This window comes from Muscardinus avellanarius (genome assembly GCF_963383645.1).
Source record: "Muscardinus avellanarius genome assembly, chromosome: 15".
NCBI lineage: Eukaryota > Metazoa > Chordata > Mammalia > Rodentia > Gliridae > Muscardinus > Muscardinus avellanarius.
Window position 1 is genome coordinate 60,356,920 of NC_137801.1, and position 26,093 is coordinate 60,383,012.

Genomic DNA, 26,093 nt, shown 5'->3' on the forward strand with positions numbered 1-26,093 from the left:
GAGGTAATGACATCCTAATCCACATTCAATGGTGGGCCAGGCAAGGACCTCCAGGTTTGCTCCCCGCCCAGTGCCACCTCGAGTAGAGCCGGTGTCCTTCACCTGCCTGCCTCTTCTGCAGTACGTGAAACTGTGCCCTTAAACCTGCCCCCAACGCCGGTTTCGCCCGCCATCAAACCAGGCAGAGCGCTGGGAACCATAATCCCGAACAGCACCAGAGCCAGACAACCCTGACGGCGGAGCTGGAGGAGCCGTTTCTTATTGGGCTTCACCGCTGCCAGTCACGGCCTCCCACATCTATCCCCGCCCCTTCCGCTGAAGCTGTCAGCTAAATGTTGGGCGGGGGCCGGCGGCGACTTCCGGTTCGGGGAAGAAAGTTGGGCCGAAGGAGGGGCCACGCAGAGGGCGGAGGAGGAAGAGGCTCGAGCCGGGCGGCGGCGGCGGCTGTAGGTTCGGCGACGGCGGGGGCTTTCTCCGGGGCGGACGATGGACAGCCAGGGCAGGAAGGTGGTGGTGTGCGACAACGGCACTGGGGTGAGTACCGGGCGAGGAGGCCGCAGGCCCGGCGGGGATGTGCGGGGGCCTGGGCCCTCGGGAAGAAGGGGCGCGGGCGGCACTTCCCGCCTCCGCGGCGCGGGGAGCGAGCGGCGGGCCTGGCCTGCGTCTCCCCGAGCCCTCCACCCCTCAGCGGGCCACCCCGCGCCCCCGGCCCGGGCGGCGCTCGCGAGCGGACCCGGGACCCCACCTGCTGCCCCGAGGCCCGGCTCCGTGGGGAGCGGGCGCGGCGTGCTCTCAGTGCCCCGGTAGGGAGAAAGCTGGGCTTCTGCGTTCGGAGAAGGGCTCCATTTTCCAGATTCGCCGGTGTGTAAAAAGGAGAAAGACCCAGAGGCCTTCCTCTTCCTGTATAGTTGAAGATACCGAATGAGAGGCAGGAAACGGGCTCACAGAAAGAAGAAGAAGAAAAAAAAGGGGGAAGTGCTGTCATGCAACTGGCCTCAGACCTTTCGCAAGTGCCTCTTGAGGGTATTCATTCTGTCAGCCTGTCTTTTTGAAAGATCGGCAGCGCACCATTTACTTTTTCTTCTGCCTGCTGGTGGTTTGGCCCAGGTGCAGCCAAGCAGAGACTTAGCAGCGTGCTCCATGAGTTGATTTTAGGAGATCTAAGTGTTCATTCCACTGACTGTGGAGTCAGTTTTAGGTCCTCCTTCCTGGCCTCCCCCCTTACCCCTAAGCACAGAATACAGATGTTAGTTTTGAAGATTCTGGTTAAAATCCAGACAAGCACTGATTTAGAAATTATTGGAAAGTGATTTATTTCCAGCCCCTCCCTTTAAAAATTTATTTTTTGAGCGCAGCAAATTAAAGACAAATTCAGCCATCTAGTAATACTCTTAGCAATATAGGGAGACCCTGTTTCAAAACAAAAAAAGGGCTGAGGGTATAACCCGGAGCTACGTAGAATATCCCTGGGCTCAATCTCCAGTATACCCCTTTCCCCCCCACAGAAGAACAGAAACGGCTGGGTTCAATCCCCAGGCCTCCACCCCCAACAGAAATGTCCAGACATGGTGGCGAAGGCAGTAATCCCAGTATTTGGAGACTGACATAGGAGGATTGCAGATTTGAGGCCATCCTCAGCAACTTAGCCAGATCCTGTTTCCAAATAAAACATAAAAGAGCTGGAGGTGTTGGCTGGGAGGTAGAATTTCCCTGGGTTCAATCCCCGTTACAACAACAAGAAGACAGAAATGTTTTATTTTGAGTGAATTCTATGGTGATTTTTAGTCTTTTTTGGCTTTTGCCCCTCCTTCCCATGAATGTGACATATGAATTTAAATAGATTTTTCTTGATTTTTAAAACACGTTGGATTGCTGGGGGGGGGGGGAGAACTGGTCTTTACTGTCATAATAGTGTCTTTACTGGCATAATAGTGCCCTTGATTGAATTTGTTACAGGCTTTTAAAAGCAGTAATTGTGCTAGCTTTAACCGAACTAAGTTAAAAATGCAATACAGCAGAAGAGTGTTATAATACAATTGAGACATCCGTACAAAATACTTTGTGTGTCTATGTGTGGTACAGGAAATTGAACCCAGGAGCAGAACGTTCCGCTTCTTAGCTAGACCCTCAGCCCTTTTTATTTATTTTTAATTAATGAATGAATTTGGCTCTGGGAATTGAACCCAGGGCCATTCTACCTCTCAGATATACCCCCAGCATTATTTTATATTTTATTTTGAAGCTGACGCTGGTTGTGAACCTGTAAGCCTCCTGTCTCAACCTCCCAAGTACTGGGATTACAAGCGTATGCCACCATACCTGGCATTTATTTATTTATTTATTTATTTATTTATTTATTTATTTATTTATTTATTTATGGTACTGGGGGTGAAACTCAGAGGCTTTCTACCTCCAAGCTATACTCCCAGCCCTATTTTATATTTTATTTGGAAACAGGGTCTCGCTAAATTGCTGAGAGCCTCACTAAGTAGCTGGGTTCGAAACTGTGCAATTCTCCTGTCTCAGCCTCCCAAGTGCAGGGATTACAAGCATGCGGCACCACATCCGGCCTGGCTTTTATTTTATTATTTATTTTGAAACAAGGTCCTGCAGAGTGGCTGAGACTGTTCTGGAACCTATGATCCTCCTGTCTCAGCCTCCCAAATGCTGGATTTGAGGCATGGGCCACCACACCCTGCTCAAAATACTTTTTTTTTTTTTTTTTTTTTTGCGGTACCAGGGATGGAACCTAGGGCATTTACCTCTGAGTTACTCCCCCAGCCCTGTTTTTTATTCTTTTTTTTTTTTAATTTTTTATGCGGGTCTGGGATGGAACCTGGGGGCATTTGACCTCCGAGCTACACCCCCTGCCCTTGTTTTTATTCTTTAATTTGAAACAGGGTCTCATTAAGTTGCAGAGGGCCTCACTAAGGAGCTGAAGCTGTCCACGAACCGTGATCCTCCAGTCCTGTATTTTATTCTTTACACATATTTTTTAAAACAGTGTTTCACTGAGTGACAAAGGGCCTCACTAAGTAGCTGAGGCTGTCCTTTAACCACGATTCTCCTGTGTCAGCCTCTCAAATGCTCACATTACAAGCATGCACCACCACACCTGGATTCTCAAAATACCCTTTAAAAGGAAGCAGATCCATTGGTAGGGAAGTATGTGTAAAATTTATTAATCTTGCTTTATTTATTTATTTATTTATTTATTTATTTATTTATTTATTGTACTGGGGTTCCTGGAAGCCCTTCTACCTCTGGCTACACTCCCAGACCTATTTTTTTTAATATATTTTTTTATTTGGAAACAGGCTTTGAACCTGCGGGATCCTCCTGTCTCTGCCTCCCAAGCTTGGGGATTACAAGCATGCACCACCACGCCCGGCAAATTTAATACTTTAAAAATTGAATTTAAAATGTTTTGTAGCTGAATGTGTTGGTGCACATTTGTAATTCAGTACTTGGGAGGCTGAGACAGGAGGATCACAGGTTTGCAGCCAGCCTCAGCAACTTATTGAGGCCCTCTGTAACTTATTGAGACCTTGTTTCAAAGATAATATAAGGCTGAGGGCCATATATTTGTAGTATGTGTATATAAGATTTTTGTTAGCCAGGTGTGGTGATGCACACCTGTAATCCCATAACTTGGGAGGCTGCAACAGGAGGATTGCAGGTTTAAGGACAGCTTCAGCAAGTATCGAGACACTCATCAACCTAATGAGACCCTATTTCAAAATGAAAATAAAATAGGCCTGGGAGTATAACTTGGAGGTAGAATGCTCGTTTTACTTTAGTTTTGAGACAAGTTCTCACTAGATTACCTAGGCTATTCTGGAGTTTGCTGTCTTCCTGCTTCAGCTTCCTAGGAGCTGGGATTACAAACTTGTACTACCGTGACCAGCAGGAATTTTGATAAATTCATTTAGAACAGGAATGTTTGCCTCTGGGTGGTTCATCCCTGTAACCCAGCTAGCTGTTCCAGAGGCTGAGGCAGGAGAATTGATCATGTGAGCCCAAGGAGTTCAAGGCTAGACTGAGCAATTTAGACCCTGTCTCAAAATAAAAAGTAAAAAATGGTTGGGAATGTAGCTCAATGGTGTGTATAGTGTGTGTGTGTGTGTGTGTGTGTGTGTCTATCAAATTTCATCAAGCTTGCCTTACATGTTTGAGGCCTTGGGTTCAATCCTCAGCCAGGCCTGGTGGCTCATGCCTGTAATCCCAGTACTTGAGAGGCTGAGACAGGAAGATCACAGGTTCAAGAATAGCCTTAGCAAGTAGTGAGACGCTCATTAATCTAGCAAGACCCTGTTTCAAAATAAGAATGAGATAAGAATGCAAGTGTAGCTTGGAGGTAGAATACCCCTGGGTTCAGTGCCCAGTACCCCCTCCCCATGATAAAGTGGTAGTGGTGGTGGTAGTAGAGTAGTGTGTTGCTGGGCATTAGACATAAGCTAATTTTTGTTACTATTTCATTAGTTTAGCTAATATTAGAAGACTAATTATATGTATTGTTGTGTTACATGTAACACATAATTCTAAAATCCTGTTCTGTATATCAAAATGACATAAATAAAAAACATATAACTAATTGAAACAAAAATTTATGTATTTTGGTGTTATACGGTAGCATATTACGTCCATATTTATGTAGACATGATTGGCTGTAAATGAAGAGCTCTGATGTAATATGTGAATCATATAACAATCAGGAATGCAGTGATACTTCAGAAAATTTAGAGGAATAGGAACCTCTTAGAGTCTGTATTCTCTTTCTTACTACTTACTCTTCTAGACACAAATGGCTGTCTATTTAGGAACCTGAAGTTATGATTCCTTTACAATTATTAAAGAGATATTCAGATTTTATTTTTTACAATTTAGGAAATAGCTGTTACCCAAAGTAACATTTGCCTCTTTCATGCTTTAGATTCAGGGGTTTTGTGTTTGTTTGATTTTTTTTTTTTTTTTTTTTTTTTTTGTGGTGCTACGGGTGGAACCCAGGGGTGAGCTGTACGCCCAGCCTTTTTTTAAAAATCATTTTATTTATTTATTTATTTATTTATTTATTTATTTTTGCGGGTTTGGGGATGGAACCCAGGGGCATTCAAACTCTGAGCTACACCCCCTGCCCTATTTTTTATCCTTTATTTTGAAACCGGGTCTCACTGTGTTGCAGAGAGCCTCACTAAGTAGCTGAGGCTGTACGTGAACCCCGATCCTCCGGTCTCAGCCTCCTAAATGCTGGGATTACAAATGTGCGCCACCATGCCCTGCTTATTTTTTGTTTTGAAAGGAGGTCTCCCAAGGTTGAAGTAGCTGAGGCTGGCCACGAACCTGGATCCTTTTCTCTTAGCCTCCCAAATGCTGGGATTACAAACGTGCATCACCATGCCTGGCTGCCCCAGTCCTATTTTTTGCTTTATTTTTTAAATTTTGAAACAGGATCTCACTGGGTTAATAGAGTCTTACTAGCCGGGCGTGGTGGCACACACTTGTAATCCCAGCACTTGGGAGGTTGAGACAGAAGGATCGCACAGGTTCGAAGCCAGCCTCAGCTACTTAGGCTCTCAGCAATTTAGTGAGACCCTGTTTCCAAATAAAATATAAAATAGGTCTGGAAGTATAGCCCCAGGGGTAGAAAAGCCCCTGGGTTCCACCCCCAGTACCACACACACAAAAAAAAAAAAAAAAGAAAAGAAAAAAAGAAAAAAAAAGTCTCACTACTTGCTGAAGCTACTCTCGAACTTCCTCCTGTCTTAGCCTTCCAAATATTGGGATTAGGAGTGTGGGCCTACACACCTGGTTTATTTTATTTTTTTTTATTTTTTTTAATTTTTTTTTATTTTTTTTTATTTTTTGCGGGTCTGGGGTGGAACCCAGGGACTTTTGACCTCCGAGCTATACCCCATGCCCTATTTTTTATTCTTTATTTTGAAACCGGGTCTCCCTGAGTTGCAGAGGACCTCACTAAGTAGCTGAGGCTGTCCACAAACTGCGATCCTCCAGGTCTCAGCCTCCCGAATGCTGGGATTACAAGCATGTGCCACCACGCCCGGCTTTGGTTTAGGTTTTAAAAAGCCTGCGTGTGGTGGCACATACCTGTAATCCCAGTACTTGGGAGGCTGAGGATTCCAGGTTCAAAGACAGCCTCAGCAATTTAGTGAGATCTTGTTTCAAAATAAAAAAAGAGCATGGGGGTATAGCTCGGAGGAGGAACACCCCTAATTCAACTCTCAGTACAAAAAAAAAAAAAAAAAAAAAAACAAGAAAAAAGAAAAAGAAAAAAAACCCCAAGCCACATGAGAACTTAATTTTTTTCTTTCAGTGATGGAAATTGAACCCAGGGCCTTCAGTATGCTAGGCAAGTGCATTATCACTAAGCTGCCTCCCCATCCCCAAGAAGTTGATCTTTTTAACCCATCAGGCAGACCCAAAGTTGAATGCTCTAAATGTAGGTGCATTGTTTTGATCACATGCCATATTGGTCCTGATCCCTTTCATCATCTCCCAGCTAGACCAGTGTGTCAGTAAGGTGGTCTGGAGGAGGAAAGCTCTTCTGATTTCAATAATTTATGTGCTTCTCTCTCTTAATCATTCAAACCTACTTTCTAAAATAGAGCCAGTAGAAAATAAGATGGAGCCGGGCCTGGTGGTGCAGGCTTGTAATCCCAGGATTTGGGAGGCTGAGACAGGAGGATTGCAGGTTTGTGGCCAGCCTCAGCTACTTAGGCTCTCAGCAATGTAGTGAGACCTTGTTTCAAAAAAAAAAATAGGGTTGGAGGTGTAGCTTAGAGGTAGACTGCTCCTGGGTTCCATCCCCAGTTTCACAAGATTAAAAAAAAAAAAAAAAAAGGATAAAATGGAGTCAATAAAAGAGGCAAGATAGGCAAAAATTGGAGATCTGTGAATCTCTAGGTTTTAGTCTCTTTACAGTTGGGCTCAGGTTCCTGGAGTTATGTATCCCATTACCAAAGAGAGTGATTTTATCAGCAGTGAGTTCATTCACAAACAAAATGAAGACTTCTGAGTGCCTGCTGTGTTCCTGGCACAATAGTGTGTGTGTGTGTGTGTGTGTGTGTGTGTGTGTGTGTGTGTGTGTGTGTGTGTAAGAGACGCAGACAGACAGACACTGGGGATTGAACCCTGGGGCTTTATACAACTGGGCTAGGCTTATAATGGGGGTGGAATCCAGGACCTTCTACCTCCGAGCTACACTCCCAGCCCTATATTATTATTATTATTATTATTATTATTATTATTATTATTATTATTATTATTAGAAACAGGCTCTCACTGAGTTGCAAAGGCCTTACTGAGTAGCTGTGAACCGCGATCCTCCTATCTCAACCTCCCAAATGCTGGGATTACAAGTATGCGCCATCACGCCTGGCTAATGTCTTTTATTTTATTTTATTTTATTTTTTGTTGTATTTGGGATAGAACCCAGGGGCACTCTATCTCTAAGTCACACCCTTAGCCCTATTTTATTTTTTATTTGGAAATAGGGTTTAGCTAAATTGATGTAAGCATCACTGAGTTGCTGAGGCTGGCTTTGAACCTTTAATCCTCTTGTCTCAGTCTCCCAAGTACTGGGATTACAGGCGTGCACCACCACTCCCGGCTCCCCCCTGCCCTCTTTAATTTTTTATATTCAGAGTCCTGCTAGGTTGCCCACAGTCTCGCTAAATGGCTGAGACTGGTCTCAAACCTGCAATCCTCCTGCCTTAGTCTCCCAAGTACTTAGTCTCTCCAAGTAGTAGGAGGTGGTGTGCACCACCACACACAGCTCTGACAATGCTTATTAAGATCTAGCACACTTGTAATCCCAGCATTTGGGAGGCTAAGACTGGAGGATCGTGGTTCGCAGACAGCCTCAGCTACTTAGGCCCTCTGCAACTTAGTGGAACCCTGTTTCAGAATAAAGAATAAAAAATAGGGCAATAGGTGTAGCTCTATGGTCAGATGCCCCTGGGTTCCATCCCCAGACCCACACACACACAAAAAGATCTAGTGAGCCGGCCGGGCGTGGTGGCGCATGCTTGTAATCCCCACCCTTGGGAGGCTGAGACAGGAGGATCACACAGGTTTGAAGCCAGCCTCAGCTACTGGATGAGGCTCTCAGCAACTTAGTGAGACCCTGTTTCCAAATAAAGTGTAAAAAAATAGGTCTGGGAGTGTAGCCCGGAGGTAGAAAGTCCCTGGGTTCCATCCCCAGTACCACAAAAACAAACAAACAAAATTCTAGTGAGCCAGGCATGGTGGCCCACATCTGTAATCCTAGTATTTGGGAGGCTGAGACAGGAGGTTTGCAGGTTTGGGGCCATCCTGGGCAATTTAGCAAGACCTTTAGCAACCTAGTGAGATCTTGTTTCAAAATAAAATAACAATAAAGGGCAGGAGGGTATGTGGCTCAGAGGTGGAATGAATGTCCCTAGGTTAAATCCTTAATACACACACACACACACACACACACACACACACACACACAATCTAGTGATGCAGAGAAGCTGATAGTCCTAGTATATTTTCTTTTATAATTCACATTCATAGTTGATTGTGGTCTGCTTTACCAGGCTTGTGTTAATTTATATGTTGAATTTAGGAGTGTTTGAAATAGAAACAAATCAGAACCTTTGGTTTCACCCTGTGAACTGCTTTAGGATAATAGAATGTCTTGGTGGCCAAGATAAGGACAGTCATTGTAAGGGAAAAATAAAAAGTAAGCAAGCCCAAATGGGCTTTATAAATCTCTCCCCCCTTTTTTTTTTAAAGTAAAAAGGTACTTTCAGAACAGATGTAGACAGTTATTCCTCATTCTTTCTTGAAGGAACATACTATTCATGCTCTTACCAGTTGATGACTCAGTGGGAAGTAAGAAAGCCAGTGTAAACCACACTGTTACGAAGAGGAAACTATATATGGTAAAATCTATTCCCTAAACATGGCCGTTGCATACAATGACAGAACCAAGTCACAAAGTCTTAAAATGATTGGCCGGGGATAGGAATTTCAAGGATTTCTTTCTTTCTTTCTTTCTTTCTTTCTTTCTTTCTTTCTTTCTTTCTTCCTTTCTTTCTGTACTAAAAGTTGAATCTAGAGGCAGTGTACCTTCGAGTTCCATCCCCACCCTTTATATTTTTATTTTACAACAGGTTTGTGCAAAGTTACTAAGAGTCTTGCTAACCTACTACTGGCCTCAAACCTGCAGTCTTCCTGTCTTAGCCTCCTAAATACTGGGGTTACAGGTGTGTGTTAACATGGTTGGTGAGCTAGATTTTGAATTAAGGACAAAAGAGAGGCATATGAAGAAATTTTGTGAGGTTTTCTTTCATTTTTCTTTTTTTAGTTTGAACTTCTAAAAAGTACTAGGTATTATTCTCCCCCCCCCTCTACTTCTAAAAAGTACTAGGTATTATTCCCACCCCCACCCCCCTTGTGGTACTGGGGATGGAACCCAGGGGCATTCTACTTCGGAGCTTTACCCCCAGCCCTATTTTTTATTCTTTTATTTTGAAATAGGGTCTCGCTGAGTTGCAAAGGGCCTTGTTAAGTAGCTGAGGCTGTTCGCAAATCGTGATCCTCCTGTCTCAGCCTCTCAAATGCTGGGATTACTTACCAGTCCTGCTTAAGTGTTACACTGCTACCCATTTCTAAAAGTGTTACACTTAAATTGTGTGTGGTGGCACAAGCTTATAGTCCCAACATTTGGGAGGCTGAGGATCATGGTTCGCGAACAGCCTCATCTACTTAGCGAGACCCTTCACAACTAAGTAAGACACTGTTTCAAGTATAAAAAGACTAAAAAATAGGGCTGGGAGTGTAGTTCAGAGATACAATGCCCCTGGGTTCCATCCTCAGTACCACAAAAAGAAAAAAAGAAAAAGAAATGGATAGCAATACCTGAAAAATGCTCTAGTTTTGGTGGCTCAGTGGTAAACAACTAGGACTAGGTTTTGTGGGTTTAGAAGAAAACATCTAAAAGCCAGATGTGGTGGTACACACTGGTAATCCTAGTACTTGGGAGGCTGAGACAGGAAGATCGAGGTTTGTGGACAGCCTTAGCTACTTAGTGAAGCCTTCTGCAACTTAGTGAGACCCTGTTTCTAAATAATGTAAAATAGGGTTGGGGGTGTAGCTTGTAGGTAGAATGCCCCAGGGTTCCATCTCCAGTACCACACAAAAGAAGAAAACATCTAAATATTATGTTTTATTAAAGTTCTGAAATTAAAAATTAAAAGGATAAGAATTAAGGTAGTATTGGGAATATGAAATTCTCTCATTTCAGACAGATTTTTCATAAAAGCTTTAATTTGTTTTAAAAGCTGTCTTTATAAAAGAGAATTCTAAGACAGAATGTTCTAGGCTATTTATAATTAAGTGTGGTTCATCAACATTTTCAATAAGATTGCTGTAGAAATATTTGAAATTTTTTATATTTTCGAGGGTAAGTCAAAAGTCAGTGAGCTTGAAAGCCGGGCGTGGTGGCGCACGCTTGTAATCCTCGTGCTTGGGAGGCTGAGACAGGAGGATCGCGCAGGTTCGAAGCCAGCCGTGCACGCTGGCTTAGGAGACCCTGTTTCCAAATAAAAATGTAAAAATAAGTCTGGGAGTGTAGCCCGGAGGTAAAAGGGCTTCCAGGAACCCCAGTACCACAAAAAAAAGAAGAAAAAAAAAAGAAAAGTATATGATAGCTGGGCACCTGGGCACTGTGGTACATACCTGTAATCCCACTTGAGAGGCTGAGACAGGAGAATTACAGGATCAAGGCCAGTCTCAGCAACTTAAAAGTGCTTTTTTTTTTTTTTTTGGTGGTATTAGAGATTGAATCCAGGGGCATTTTACCTCTGACTTATACTCCAATATCCAGCTTTATTTTATTTTATTTTATTTTATTTGGAACAGGTTCTTATTAGGTTGCTGAGAGTCTCACTACATTGTGGAGGCTGTCCTTGATTCTACAATCCTTCTGACTCAGCCTTCCAAGTATTGGGATTGTAGGCATGTGCTACCATGCCCTGCTAAAATTACTATGTTAAACTGGGCATGGTGGCGTACACTTGTAATTCCAGCGCTTGGGAGGCTGAGAGAGGAGGATCAAAGGTTCACGGTCAGCTTCAGCTACTTAGTGAGGCTCTCCACAATTTAGTGAGACCCTGTTTCAAAATGAAGAATAAGAGCTGGGCGTGGTGGTGCACACTTGTAATCCCAGCGCTTGGGAGGCTGAGACAGGAGGATCACATAGGTTCGAAGCCAGCCTCAGCTACTGAGTGAGGCTCTCAGCAACTTAGTGAGACCCTGTTTCCAAATAAAATGTAAAATAGGTCTGGGAATATAGTTTGGAGGTAGAAAAGCCCCTGGGTTTTACCCCCAATACCACATACACACAAAAATGAAGAATAAAAACATAGGGCTGGGAGTGTAGCTTGAAGGTTGAATGCCTCTGGGTTCAAGCCCCAACACCACATTCAATCAATAAAATAAAAATACTATGTTATATATGTTAAAAAAAAAAATCCTTATTTAGCCGGGCGTGGTGGCGCACACTTGTAATCCCCCGCTTGGGAGGCGGAGACAGGAGGATTGCGCAGGTTCGAAGCCAGCCGCACTGGCTTAAAAGACCCTGTTTCAAAAAAAAAAAAAAAGTATAAAATAGGCCTGGGAGTGTAGCCCAAAGGTAGAAGGGCTTCCAGGAACCCTAGTACCACCAAAAAAAAAAAAAAAAAAAAAAAAAAAAAAAAAAAAAAAAAATCCTTATTTTAAGTTTTATCATCATTGTTTAATCTCCTAGAATATTAGTTCCTTATACAATAAACAGAAGTATTATTAGAATCAATGATGTTCCCCTTTGGGAGAAATATACTACCTGAAAATGAAATTATGTTACTTGGTGTTACTAAGTATATGTATCTAAATATAAAAATGAAAGTAGCCAAAAATACCTGAGTAATATTTATTTTCACCTGATACTAGTTCAGATGCTGTTTGGTTTTCCCATTGTGGACAATGAGATCAGTGGTGCATGCCTGTATCCCAGAATCTGAGAGGCTGAAAAAGGAGGATTGCAGGTTTGAGGCCATCCTCAGCAATTCAGTGAGACCTTGTCTCAAAATAAAGTAGGGTTAGGGGTGTATCTCAGAGATGGAATACTCCTGGGTTCAATTCCCAGTACTGCATAATCAGAAAGAGAGAGGGAGAGGGAGAGGGAGAGGGAAAGGGAGAGGGGGAGGGAGAGAGAGAGAGAGGGAGGGAGGGAGGGAGGGAGTGAGGGATATGGATGGATGTTGTTTAACTGAACCAGCCAAGATAAATGAAAGTCTCCTTTAAAGTCAAAGCTCTAGTTTTGTTCATTTTTTTAAAAATTTCTTTTTGTGGTACTGGGGTGGAGCCCAGGGGCATTCTACCTCCGAGCTACACCTCCCAGCCCTATTTTTGATTCTTTCTTTTGAAACAGGGCCTCACTGAGTTGTTGCAGAGGGCCTCACTCAGTAGATGAGGCTGTCCGTGAACCCCGATCATCCTGTCTCAGCCTCCCAAATGCTGGGATTACAAGCTTAGTTTTGTTAAATTTTTAACACTTTTTAAAAATACTTCGCATTTGTTGAGTGAATTTGTTTATGCCCCAGGTATTGCTTGAATGACCACTGTGTTCCAAGGCCTCGGAGAGGCTCCAGCATGAACCGCTCAGCTTAGCGACCTGCTCCTGTGCGGTTTCCCTTTAGTGGGGGCACTTAGGCCTAAGTCAGAAGTTAACTCGTAAATAAACATGAACCGAAAGGTGCCATGAAAGAAGCAAAGGGGATGGTGCTGGAAGTGAAGTGAGTGTCTGCTCTGGGTGGTTTTGAATCACCAGGAGTTTATAATATTGTGCAAACGCGAAGTATATAGGTCGGGTGTGGTGGTGCGTGCTTGTAATCCCAGTATTTGGGAGGCCCTTCGCAACTTAGTAAGACCCTGCTTCAAAATAAAGAATAAAGGGGGAGTGGTGAGTTGGCCCGGGCCACTCTCCCCCCTCATGCCATTTTGGCATGGGGCTGTAACTATTTTCTGTATTTCTATCTTTTTAATAAACTTCTTTAAATCTTCAAAAAAAAAAAGAATAAAAATAGGGCTGGGAGTATAGCTTGGAGGTAGAATTTCCCCAGATTCAATCCCCAGTACTGCAACAAACAAACAAACAATAACAACAACAAAAAAAAAACCCAAAACAAGGTAGTGTTTTTCAGATACTGTGTTTATTTTTATTTTTTGTGGCACTGAGGGTGGAACCCAGGGGCTTTTCTACCTCCGGGCTATACTCCCAGACCTATTTTACATTTTATTTGGAAACAGGGTCTCACTAAGTTGCTGAGAGCCTCACTCAGTAGCTGAGGCTGGCTTCGAACCTGTGTGATCCTCCTGTCTCCGCCTCCCAAGCGCGGGGATTCCAAGCGGTGCCACTACACCCGGCTTTAGATACTGCATTTAAATGAATATAGTAAATCCTTTGATACTAACCCACGTTTACCATTTCCTTCTAGTTTGTGAAGTGTGGATATGCAGGCTCTAACTTCCCAGAACACATCTTTCCAGCTTTGGTTGGAAGACCTATTATCAGATCAACCACCAAAGTGGGAAACATTGAAATCAAGGTAATGTTTTATTTATTATTAAAGTGATCATCAAGACTTGTGAAGTACTCTTTGACATAAGCAGTTTTAAAGTATGATGCCTTAAAAAGCAGAGGGGGGACAATGGGTCATATTTTAATTTAATCTGCACCTGAACCGAGACACAGAACCGAAGTTGATTTCATCTAGTTTGTGCATGGCTTGACGTCATCGGTGGCTAGAGTATGACTTAGGTTTTTACATTGACGCAAAGCACTGTGCTAGTGACTGAGTCTTAGTATATAGCTTCATTTTTTAAAAGAAAAGTGAATTTTATGTCTTTCAATTGATATAATATTTATTATTATACCTTAGTGTCTCTTTGGAACTCTAGACTGAACCCCTCCGTATTTTCTTGGCTGGGTTTCCCTACTTTTTTATATTAGGAAGACAATACGCATCTCACTGCTTTCTCTTCTCACGAGTATGATAACTGATTTGCATAAGTGTCGAGGAAGCCGTGCAGATTTCACTTGGCCTTGCACTAGAGCTCTCACCACAAGGAGAGAGGGAGGAAAGTGTCGTTGCCCACTCCCTGCACCTAAACCTGAGAGAGTCTACATCAATGTCGATAAGTTTTTCTCCCACAGGGATACATATCAGGCAGGAGTTAGATTATTTTAGAAGAAAGAAATAGAATAATCAGAAAGACAGTGGTCACCAATTGACTAAAATCTTCAGGTGGCCTTAGGGGCTTTTCAGTGAATTGTTGGTGAAAAAGGTAGTGTTGGTCCTATCTGGACTGTCTTTGGCAGGATGTCAGTGAGCTAGCTGGGCATGGTGGCACACACTTGTAATCCCAGCATTTGGGAGACTGAGATAGGAGGATCTTGGTTCGCAGACAGCCTTAGCTACTTAGGTTTATTGCAAGTCAGTGAGACCCTGTTTCAAGATAAAGAATAAAAAGCCGGGCATGGTGGCGCACACTTGTAATCCCCTTGCTTGGGAGGCTGAGACAGGAGGATTGTGCAGGTTCAAAGCCAGCCTCGCTGGCTTCAGAGACCCTGTCTCCCCCCACCCCCCCAAAAAAAAAGTATAAAATAGGTCTGGGAGTGTAGCCTGGAGATAGAAGGGTTTCCAGGAACCCCAGTACCACCAAAATAAATAAAGAAAGAAAGAAAGAAAGAAAGAATTAAAAATAGGGCTGGGAGTATCGCTCACAGGTAGAATACCCCTGGCTTCCATTCCCATTACTGCAAAAAACAAAAAAGATGTCAGTGAACTGTTAGGTTATGATTTAAAATGTAAGTTAGGATGTACCTTTTTAGGACTTTTGATTTGAGATCGCTAGGAAAGTAGTAATAGATGGTAGAAATTTGCTACTTGGTAGTTCTCCACAGTTGGGACTAGAGAATTGAGTTACACAATGAATAAAAATAGAAACTAAAGAAATTTAGGTTCTCTGTCAACTTTTAAAGATAAAGTAGTAGATTCTGGCCTCTGTTATGTTACAAAAATTAAAATAGTACTGAGAAGGCTTTTTTAAAAGGAGGTCTTTTCTATTGGGAAATTTATGGGATTGCTTTTTGTGAATGCTTTTTATTCTGATTGAATTTTATTTTAAATGAACTTCAGACAGGCGTGGTGGCACATGCTTGTAATCTCAGCGCATGGGAGGCTGAGACAGGAGGATCGCACAGGTTCAAAGCCAGCCTCAGCTACTGAGTGAGGCTCTCAGCAACTTAGTGAGACCCTGTTTCCAAATAAAGTATAAAATAGGTCTGGGAATATAGCCCAGAGGTAGAAAAGCCCCTGGGTTTCACCCCCAGTACCACCAAAAAAACAAACAGACAAATAAATAAATAAAAATAACTTCAGCTTGAAATTTAGCTAATAATAGTGATAAGAACAGATTTGTTTGGAGGTAATACTTTTGTTTAGTGTCTGGCTTTTATTTTTATTTTTCACTTTTTTGTACTGAGGATTTTATCTAGAGGCATTTTACCTCCAAGATATACTCCCAGCCATTTATTGATTTTTTTTTTGGGGGGGGGGTCTGAGGATGGAACCCAGGAGCATTGAACCTCTGAGCTACACCCCTGCCCTATTTTTTTTTTTTTTAATTCTTTAGTTTGAAACAGGGTCTCACTAATTTGCAGAGGGCCTCACTAAGTAGCTGAAGCTGACTGCGAACCGTGATCCTCAGGTCTCAGCCTCCCAAATGCTGGAATTACAAGCATGCGCCACTCCTGGCTTTGATTTATTGATTTATTTAGTGGTAGTAGAGATGGAATCCAAGGGCATATTCTACTTCTGAGCTATACCTTCAGTCCTATTTTATTTTTATTTTTAAACAGGGTGTTGCTAGGTTGATGAGTTTCGCTGCTTATTGAGGCTGTCTTCAAATCTGTGATTCTCCTGTCTCAGCCTCCCAAGTACTGGGATTACAGTACCACTATACCTAGCTAGCCTTTAACCTGCAATCCGTTCTCAGCCTCTCAACTACTGGGATTACTCATGGGCCACCATGCCTGGCAGGTTTTTTTGTCTTCTTTATGGTCAATAAAATTTTTGAGATATAAAGATAACATTGTGTACAGCCATCTTTACTTTTTTTTTTTTTTTTTTTTTTGGTACTGGGAATGGAACCCTGAGGCAGTCTACCTCTGAGCTACACCTCCAGGCCTATTTGCTTATTCTTTATTTTGAAACAGGGTGTCACTGAGTTGCAAAGGGTCTCACTAAGTGGCTGAGGCTGTCCTCGAACCAGGATCTTCCTGTCTCAGCCTCCCAAATGTTGGGATTACAAGGGTGTGCCACCATGACTGGCTGTGTATAGCCATTTTTAATCATCAAGATAGGTACAAATAATTAAACATCTTTTGATGCCCACTTTCTTACTTTTTGAAGCCAAGAAGTAGAAATCACAAAGTCACACTTGTCAGTTTTCTAAAAAGACATATTAAGCAACAATCCCCCTGTATCCTTGCTAAATCTGTATTCTGTTGGCTCAGCTCCTTTTACTCAGCTCAATCTTGTTTTTATTTATTTATTTTTGTGGTACTGGGAATGGAACACAGGGGTGTTCTATCTCTGAGCTGTATTTTCTTTTTTTAAATTTGAAACAGTCTCACTGAGTTGCAGAGGCTGGTTTTGAGCCTGTGATCTGCCTGTCTCAGCCTCCCAAGTTCTGGGATTATAAGCGTGTACCACCACTGTCCAGTCTTTTTAACCTTTCAGGTTAAGTTGCTTTTTTCCAGCAGAAAATAATAAAAGATATCTGTGTTAAATTAACATGAATACTAGGGCTTGGGCAAACAACCCCGAACTATCTTTCTATCTACTCAGCTAGACCTTTGCTGTAGTCATTTATTGTCCTTAAAGTTCTTAAATTCATTTATGAGTTAAACTTGACTTTGGAATTCCTGTGCATAGTGGATTGACTTGTACTCTGTGTCTTATTAGCTAAAGTGTGATAGACTAGAAAACGGAAATTAAAATCATTTTTGTAGTTAAGTTTCATTCAGGAATAATAACTGTCCATGTTAACTTGGCCCTAATTATTAGCTCCATAAAATATAGTAGTACTGCATCTGACCTCAACCTAATTTGTCTCTGTTGCTTGTGTGTTTAAAAATTTCAGTGAGGATTTTATTTAGGCCTTTTCTGACTCTTACTTCTACCTTCTCTTTCTTCACCTTTCTTGACCTGTTGAAGTAGAATAACAAAAAGATGGTAAGTGAGGTTACACACATGCTCTGTTTGTTTTCCACTTTTGCTTGGTGGGACAGTAGTTGTTGTTTTGTGTCCCTTTAGTACTGGGGAGGGGGGTAACTCATATTTTTTATTTTAAGTACTTTAATTTTTAACCTTTTTTCATTGCTTCAATTTGGTATCAACTAATTAAGTCCTATTACTTTCCTGATTGCATACAATGGACCAAACAAGAACTGATTACTAACATTGTAGATGAATGTTGTAATTAAAATGGAATGTGGTGTGTATAATGTTAGAAGCCAGGGCTTTACAGGCTATGTATGTTTTAGGAAACGGGTGAAGTTTGGAAAAATTCACTTTACTGACTGATGTTAAGCTTTGTCTATTATACCTTGCATATATATTGGCATACAGTGTAGTATCATATATGTACTTAATAAACTGAGTAGAATTTAATATGCAAATGTACCATAAATGGAAATAAAAAAAGAATGACTTGTTTCTATGTCATCCTGAGGGGTGAGCAGATTTGACAACATGATCTGAGAATGAATAAAAAGCACAGTACTTGTAGGGCTCCCCCAAACAGCAAACCCCCAGTTAATACCATTTTGTATTTGCTGCCGTCTTTATTTTCAAACAGAAGTTTGCTGGGCAGCTTATCACAAACATTTGATTTGATTCTTACTACATTTTTCTGTGATAGTTTTAAGTGCTTTTATAGTAGGTATTTTCCAAGTTTGTTTTTAATATTGTTTGTAAGCAACTTTGACAAAAGTAAATAAAAAAGTAAACATTAAGCATTTCTAAATATATGATATATTTTAACTGGTAACAGTAACTTTGTGAGATTTTATTTTAAATAAACAGAATCTTGTATTTATTTATTTATTTATTTATTTATTTATTTATTTTTGGTGGTACTGGAGGTTGAACCCAGGAGTATTCTTGAGCTATACCCCCAGTCCTATTTTATTTTGAAACAGATGGCCTCAAACCTACCATCCTCTGTCTGTTTCCCAGGTACTGGTGTTACAAGCATGTGCCACCATGCCCAGCTAAATATATTTAAAAGGGGGAAATGTCTATATTTCTCCTAATTAAAATATTATACATTGGTCTTAAAACCCAAAACAGATTTTAAAAGGGGTGTACTTGTAGAGAATAGCATAGCTTAACTTAGCAAAAATTTTAAGTGGGATTTCTTTCTAGGGTTGTAATTGTGGTTTTTAAACCTGTGTTTGTTCTGTTTATAATTTGAGGTAACATTGTTCAAAATGATTCTTGGCAAATATAGACTCTATTGCCCAGCCGGGAGTGGTGGTGCACGCTTGTAATCCCAGCACTTGGGAGGATGAGACAGGAGGATAGCGCAGGTTGGAAGCCAGCCTCAGCTACTTAGTGAGGCTCTCAGCAACTTAGTGAGACCCTGTTTCCAAATAAAGTATAAAATAGGTCTGGGAGTGTAGCCCGGGGGTAGAAAGCCCCTGGGTTCCATCCCAGTACCGAAGAATAAATAAATAAATAAATAACCTCTATTGCCTGTTTTTAGTAAAGTATAAAGGCCTTTGAAACTGTGTCCCAAACAGTTACTATGATTTTTTTATTCTTTCAAGTAATAGGTGATGGTTTAGGGTTCGAAGCCCAGTGGTGGAGCCATGGTAAAGTCCTAAGGCCTGCTGGGTGTGTGACACACACCTGTAATCCCAGTATTTGGGAGGATTGCAGATTCTAGGCCAGCCCTAGCAATTTAGTGAAGCCCTCTGCAATTTAGCAAGATCCTATTTCAAAACAAAAGTAAAATAGGGTTGGATGTGTGTAACTGATTCCAATCTCCACTAACACAACCTGGAATGTAATCTGATCCTTTAAAACTTGGTTCTGAGGGATTAGAGCGAAGTTACATAATAGCATTTTTGAATTTTGAAAGTTGAAGGGTACTAGGGAGGATTATATATGGTCTAGGATTCTAGGATTTTTTTTTTTTTTAAAGAGAAAATCAAACTCGTTAAGTTGCCCAGTCTGGCCTTGAACTCTTGATCTTTTTGCTGCTTTCTCCAGATTTGCTGGAATTACAGGCATATACCACCTTTCCCAACTGTTCTAAGATTTTTTAAATTAAAATTTTAGCTACAAGCCGGACGTGGTGGCACACGCTTGTAATCCTAGCATTTGGGAGGCGGAGACTGGAGGATCATGGTTCACGGACAGCCTCAGTTACTACTTAGTGAGACCCTTTGCTACTCAATGAGACCCTGTTTCAAAAGAATAAAAAATAGGGCTGGAGGTGTAGTTCAGAGGTAGAATGCCCCTGGTTTCCATCCCCAATACCAAAATAATTTTTTTTAGCTACTGAGTCCAGTGTGGTGGCACACGTCTGTAACTCCAGTACCTGGGAAGCCGAGATAGGAGGATTGAAGGTTCAAGGACAGCCTTAGCAAGTAGTGAGACTCAGCAACTTAGCAAGAAAGACCCTGTTTCAAAATAAAAATAAAATATAGGGGTGGGGGTATAGTTCAGAGGTAGAATGCCCCTGGGTTCAAACCCCAGTACCAAACCAAACAAAACAAACTTTAGCTACAGAAATTTTTCAGTTAGGCAGCTTGAGTTTCATTTATCTTTATAAATTATTTATTCATTTAGTAAGTACTGAGGATTGAACCTAGGGCTTTACATATGCCAGGAAGATGTTCTACCACCTAGCTCCATCCCTGATCCTTTTTCTTAGCTCCATTCCAAGCCCTTTTTCTAAATTTTACTTTGAGACAGTTTTGGTGTGCTATCCTGACTGGCCTCAAACTTTTGATCCTCTTGTTTCAGCCTCCCCAGTAGCAGGATTACAGGTATGAGCCACCATGATTGGCTTTGAATTCCTTCCTTTCTCCCTCTCTCCTTTCCTTCCTTCCATGGTACTGGGGATTGAACCCAGGAGCACTCTACCCCTGAGCTACACCTGCAGCACTTTTTATTTTTATTTTTAATTTTGAAATGGTCTCATCTTGTTGAGAGTCTTGCTATGTCACTAGGGCTGGTCTCAAACTTGTGATCTTCCTGTCTCAGCCTTCCAAGTGCTGGGATTACAGTGTGCGCCACCATATCCAGCCTGGTTTTGAATTTCTACTTAAGAAATTTTGCACTTCTCAAATAAATTAGTAGTTTTTTTCTTCCATTTAAAATGTCCTTTTGAGCCGGGCGTGGTGGCGCACGCTTGTAATCCCAGCTTTCGGGAGACTGAGACTGGAGGATTTCGGTTCGCGGACAGCCTCAGCTACTTAGTGAGGCCCTCTGCAACTCAGTGAGACCCTGTTTCAAAGAAAAGAATAAAAATAGGGCAGAGGGTATAGCTCGGAGGTCAAATGCCCCTGGGTTCCATCCCCAAACCCGCAAAAATTAAATAAATAAATAAATAAGTAAATAAATAAATAAAATGTCCTTTTTGTTCAGAGAAAGCTAAGGATACTCAATGCCAGATGTTTCTTTCAGTTAATCCTGTATAATATGTGTAGTCCTAGCAGTAGCTGTGTGAGGCTTTTAGTTGGCATTGGGTCAGACATGTCTAAGCCCCTATTCTTGCATGGAATAAGAAGTAAATGTTCTGTTGAAATCAGACTCATTCTAAATTGGATGAAATAATACTATTTACATAAACTAGCTAACACAGAAAAATATATTTACTATAGAGGAAAGTACGTAAAACAGATATGAGATTAAATTTATTAATGGCCCAAAGTAGTGTATATACTTAAAGGTACATGTCTTTTTCCTAACATTTTATTAAGCAGTGTTTAAAAACTTGCAGCAAAAAGAAAGGAAAAAGGAAAAAGAACTTACAGCCGTGTCAAAAGAATTGTATAGTGAAACCTCTCAGCCTTTCACCTAGAGTCTGATACTAATATATATTACACTGATTTATCACATATCTATTCAACTATCCACTGTTACATTATCTTGTTTTTTGATGTATTTCAAAGAAAGATACAGATATCAGTATACTTCTCCCTAAATACTTCAACATACTCATGCCATTAACTAAAGAGTTCACAGATACATACGCTTTAGTTTTGTAGTTTTTCCCCCTGAAGATTCTAAATAGCATATAAGAAATTGGGTGTTAAGTTATGAGAAATTTAACTTTATAAGAAAGTAGTTTAGCAGCCTCTTTGATACTGCTTTCAGTGGGTTTCCCAGAATGTATTTTAATAATTCCTCACCCTGAGTTTACCTCTGATTTTTTTTAAGTTTAAAACTCAATATTTTACAAATCTCCATTTTTAAGTCATCTCATGTTTATTTTCCTCCATCTTCATTTCCTAATAATTTGAACTTTATATTATAGCAAATAGTAGTTACTTTTGATACTAGTTTTTTAAGTTGAATTCATTAGCACATATGGAAATTAATATATTTAATATCTCCATAACCTGATTTCTAAAATAAGTTTAAATTCTAGGACATCATTAGCTTTAGCCTTATTATACAAAATGTGATTTTTTTTCCCCCTAATGTGGGTCATCTTAAATATATTCTCATTAGAGACAAAAGTTGTGTTTTATATGTGATAGTATTGATTTTCATTATTATACTTTAAGATGGAAAATATTGCCCATGAATTGTTCTGTTGTGTCCTAATTTTTGTATCACTACAAATTTTCGTTCATCTTGGTGAGACATATGTAGAAATTTAATTTAAATTTTAGTTTAGACATTACGATAGGAGGTTATGCAAATTACAGGTTAATTGGTACATATATGCATTACTATAGAGTGATCATGTTTTGCTTCTTATGTTGTATAAGTTACATTTATCATTTTTATATTTAGTACAAAGAAATGTGCTGCATGCGTTGAGCATTTTTCTACAAGTCTTTTTCCCCTGATGTACTATTTCACATATCACAGGACTTAGTTTTTGAACATTTGAGCAAAAGAAACAGATGAAACCTCATACAAACCCCTCCAAAATATGAAAATATGGGGTTTATTTGTGCTAATGTTCTTCTTTTGGAAACATATGTATTAAAGGTAAGGTCAATTTATGATTTAAACCACATAGTACATAAAAATGTATTCTCCATGATTAAACTTTGCAAGATATTTTGAAAGAAAATTAACTTGTAGAATAAAACTTTTTGTGAAAGTGCCAGAAAGCTTAAAGTTAATTATTCCCAAGTTTTCTGAAATATGAGAATGTAATTTTCTGAAGGCACTTTTACACAAAAATTGATTGGCTTAAAACTTTGATGTAATTTTCTAGGATCTCATGGTCGGTGATGAGGCGAGTGAATTACGCTCAATGTTAGAAGTTAACTACCCTATGGAAAATGGCATTGTACGAAATTGGGATGACATGAAACACTTGTGGGACTATACATTTGGACCAGAGAAGCTGAACATAGATACCAGAAATTGTAAAATCTTACTCACAGAACCGCCTATGAACCCAACCAAAAACAGAGAGAAGATTGTAGAGGTAAGCTTTTAGATGAGATATGTGTATGTGTCTTTCTGTGATATAATGTTAAATCAGAAATTCTTTTGTCTTACCCTTATTACTATGCATAAACAGAATAAAAAGAACTCTTTTCCCCCAGATTCTATTTGTTTTACTCTTACTACAGTTTGAGCATTTCTAATCTGAAACCTCTTAAGCACATTTACATAATGCTCAAGAAGTTTCGATTGTAGAACTTTTTAGGATTTAGATTTTGGCATATGGGATGCTCAGACTGGTAAAGACTATGCAAATAATCTGAAAAACTCTGAAACAATTCTGGTCTCAAGCATTTTAGTTAAGAGATACCCAACCTATATATACTAGTCATTGTTCTAAGAAGAAAATAGTAAACAAAATAAAATCCTGTTGACATGAAGTTGATGTTTGAACAGGGTAAAATAGACCAAAAAAGATTAGTGGTTTGTTAAAAGGTAATAGATGCTAACGGAAAAAATGTAGAGGAAGTTAAGGGGAGTGGGAGGCTTCAGTTGTAGATAGGTAGTTGTAGATAGGTTGTGGTAGTAGGCCTCCACGTGAAACTATCGTTTAAACAGAGACAGGAACTAAGGTGGATAAAAAACAACATTAGGGCCTTGTAGGCCCAAACGGGGACTTAGACTCTGCAAAATGAGGGCCGCTGTAGGGAAGAGTGCCAAGATTTAGATTTCTATGGCTGCTGTGTTTTAAACATACCAAAGGGAGGCAAAGGTGGAAGAGAGACCCGTTTGGAGACTTTTTGAGTTAGTTAGGCAAAAGATAATGATTTCCTGGACATGGTGACTCGTGCCTCTAATCCCAGTTCTTGGAGGCTGAGACAGGAGGATTGCAGGTTCAAAGCCAGCCTCAGCAACTTAGCTGAAAACCTTGTTTTAAAATAAAAAAGGCTGAGGGTATAACTTGAAGTTAGAGCACCTCTGGGTTCAATCTCCAGTATGCCCCCCACCCCCCCCCCCGCTCACACACATAGAAAGATAATGACTGTTAAGATCAGGAATAGTAATAGTGGAAGTGTAAAAAGTGATGGAATTGTAGCTTTATTTTTAAGGTAGGGTAAAGAATTTTCTGATGCTTTAGATATGAGTAATAGAGATAAAATAGTCAGCAAAGTTTCAAATTGAATAACGAAATACAGTTCCCATCAACTCAGATGAGGGGAAAACTGAGACTAGTAGAACAGGATTTAATGGAAATGATCAGTTTATTTTTATTTTATTACTATTTTTTATTTTTTATTATATTTTTGTGGTACTGGGATTGAACCCAGAGACATTATACCTCTGTGCTACACCCCCAGCCCTATATGTTTTTTATTTTATTTTGAAACAGGGTCTCACTGAGTTGCAAAGGGCCTCTCTAAGTAGCTGAGGTTGTCTGCGAACTGCGATCCTACTGTCTCAGCTTCTTGAAAGGAGTTCATTTTAGCCGGGCGTGGTGGTGCACACTTGTAATCCCTGTGCTTGGGAGGCTGAGACAGGAGGATCGCACAGGTTCAAAGCCAGCCTCAGCTACTTAGTGAGACCCTGTTACCAAATAAAATATAAAATAGGTCTGGGAGTATAGCCCGGAGGTAGAAAGCCTCTGGGTTCCACCCCCAGTACCACAAAAGAAAGAAAGAAAGAAAGAAAGAAAGAAAGAAAGAAAGAGAGAGAGGGGGGGGAGGAAGGAAGGAAGGAAGGAAGGAAGGAAGGAAAGAAAGAAAGAAAGAAAGAAAGAAAGAAAGAAAGAAAGAAAGAAAGAAAATTCATTTTTAGACATGTTAATACCGGGCATGGTGGCTCACGCTTGTAGGAAGGAAGGAAGGAAGGAAGGAAGGAAGGAAGGAAGGAAGGAAGGAAGGAAGGAAGGAAAGAAAGAAAGAAAGAAAGAAATTCATTTTTAGACATGTTAATACCGGGCATGGTGGCTCACGCTTGTAATCATGGTGCTTGGGAGGCTGAGACAGGAGGATCACACAGGTTCGAAGCCAGCCTCAGCTACTTAGTGAGGCTCTCAGCAACTTAGTGGGATGCTGTTTCCAAATAAAGTATAAAGTAGGTCTGGGAATATAGCCCGGAGGTAGAAAGCCCTGGGTTCCATCCCCAGTACCACCAAAAAAAATAAAACAAAAATAAATAGACATGTTAAGTTTGAGGTTTTCATTAGACATCCAAGCAGAAGTGTCACATGTATAGGTAACTTTTTTTTTTTTTTTTTTTTTTTGTACTGGGGATGGAACCCAGGGGAATTGTACCTCCAACCTACACCTCCAGCCCTATTTTTTAGTTCTTTCTTAATTTTTGAAACAGGGTCTCACTGAGTTGCAAAGTGCCTCGCTAAGTAGCTGAGGCTGTCAGGGAACCTCCTGTCTCTGCCTTCTAAATTCTGGGATTACAAGCATGTCTGGCCTGGTAAAGGGGTTTTAAGAGATTAATTCAGGAGAAAAGCCCGGAGCTAGAGATATAAGCTTGAGAGTATGGAGATACAGTTGAGGATGTTCACCAAAGAAGTGAGAGTAAGCAGTGTCAAGAAGGCCAAGGAAGGGAGAGCTGGCGCCAGTGGAGAGACTGGCAGGGCCAGTGGATGGTGGGCAGGGAGTCTTGGGGGGCTGCACTCCGCAGGCAAGAGGAGCCGCTCTAGAGTTCTTCTTACACGTGGAGAAGCTTTTGATAGTTTCTGTGTTTTAATAGCTTTCTAGTTATTATGCATTGTAAATAAAACATTTTTACATGTTTTGTTTTACCTGAATCTTTAGATGTTGCAGGTTAATTTCATAGAGGCTCTAGAAGAAATTGCTGTTAGACAATATTTAAAAAGTTTGAATTAATCTGGCCATGGTGGCGCATGCTTGTAATCCTAGCTTTCTGCCTTGGAGCTATATTCCCAGCCTTTTTTATTTTTTGTTTTGAAACAGGGTTCACTAAGTTGCACTGGGCCTTGCTAAGTTGCTGAGACTGGCCTTGAACCTATGATTCTCCTGTCTTAGCCTCCCAAGTACTAATATTATAGGTGTATGCCACCACATTCAGCATGGTTCATATTTTGATACTCTTGCTCGTGAGTGCAAATTTAGTTATAACTGATAATGTTCTACTTTAATCTCATCTAGAAAATTGTTTTAGTAGTACACAAGTACTTTAGAGGTCTTACAAATAGAGACTCTCAGATGATATGTGCATACATAGCATCATTCTTCTATTTTCATCCCGGTGGAGGGGATTTATTCAAAGGATAATGGACTAGAGTACTAATCAGACTATCTTCTTGTTTAATTGATGAGTATGCGTGTCAGAGTTGTAAAAACTACATTCTAT

General features: G+C 40.7%; 1 protein-coding gene across 2 annotated transcripts in view; it reads left to right on the top strand.

Annotated features, from left to right (window-relative positions):
• Nucleotides 1-486: 486 nt before the first annotated feature.
• The window catches only part of ACTR2 (actin related protein 2), a gene marked incomplete at both ends in the record, with an annotated part of 44,577 nt that continues 18,970 nt past the window's right edge, over nucleotides 487-26,093 (top strand). Inside the window, 4 exons of one of the 2 annotated variants that reach the window (XM_080711500.1) lie at nucleotides 487-534; nucleotides 13,524-13,634; nucleotides 17,313-17,327; nucleotides 22,564-22,779. In XM_080711500.1, the coding sequence (XP_080567626.1) occupies nucleotides 487-534; nucleotides 13,524-13,634; nucleotides 17,313-17,327; nucleotides 22,564-22,779 (390 nt within the window). The remainder of the gene's footprint in view (nucleotides 535-13,523; nucleotides 13,635-17,312; nucleotides 17,328-22,563; nucleotides 22,780-26,093) is intronic. The other variant, XM_080711501.1, reaches the window with a different exon arrangement.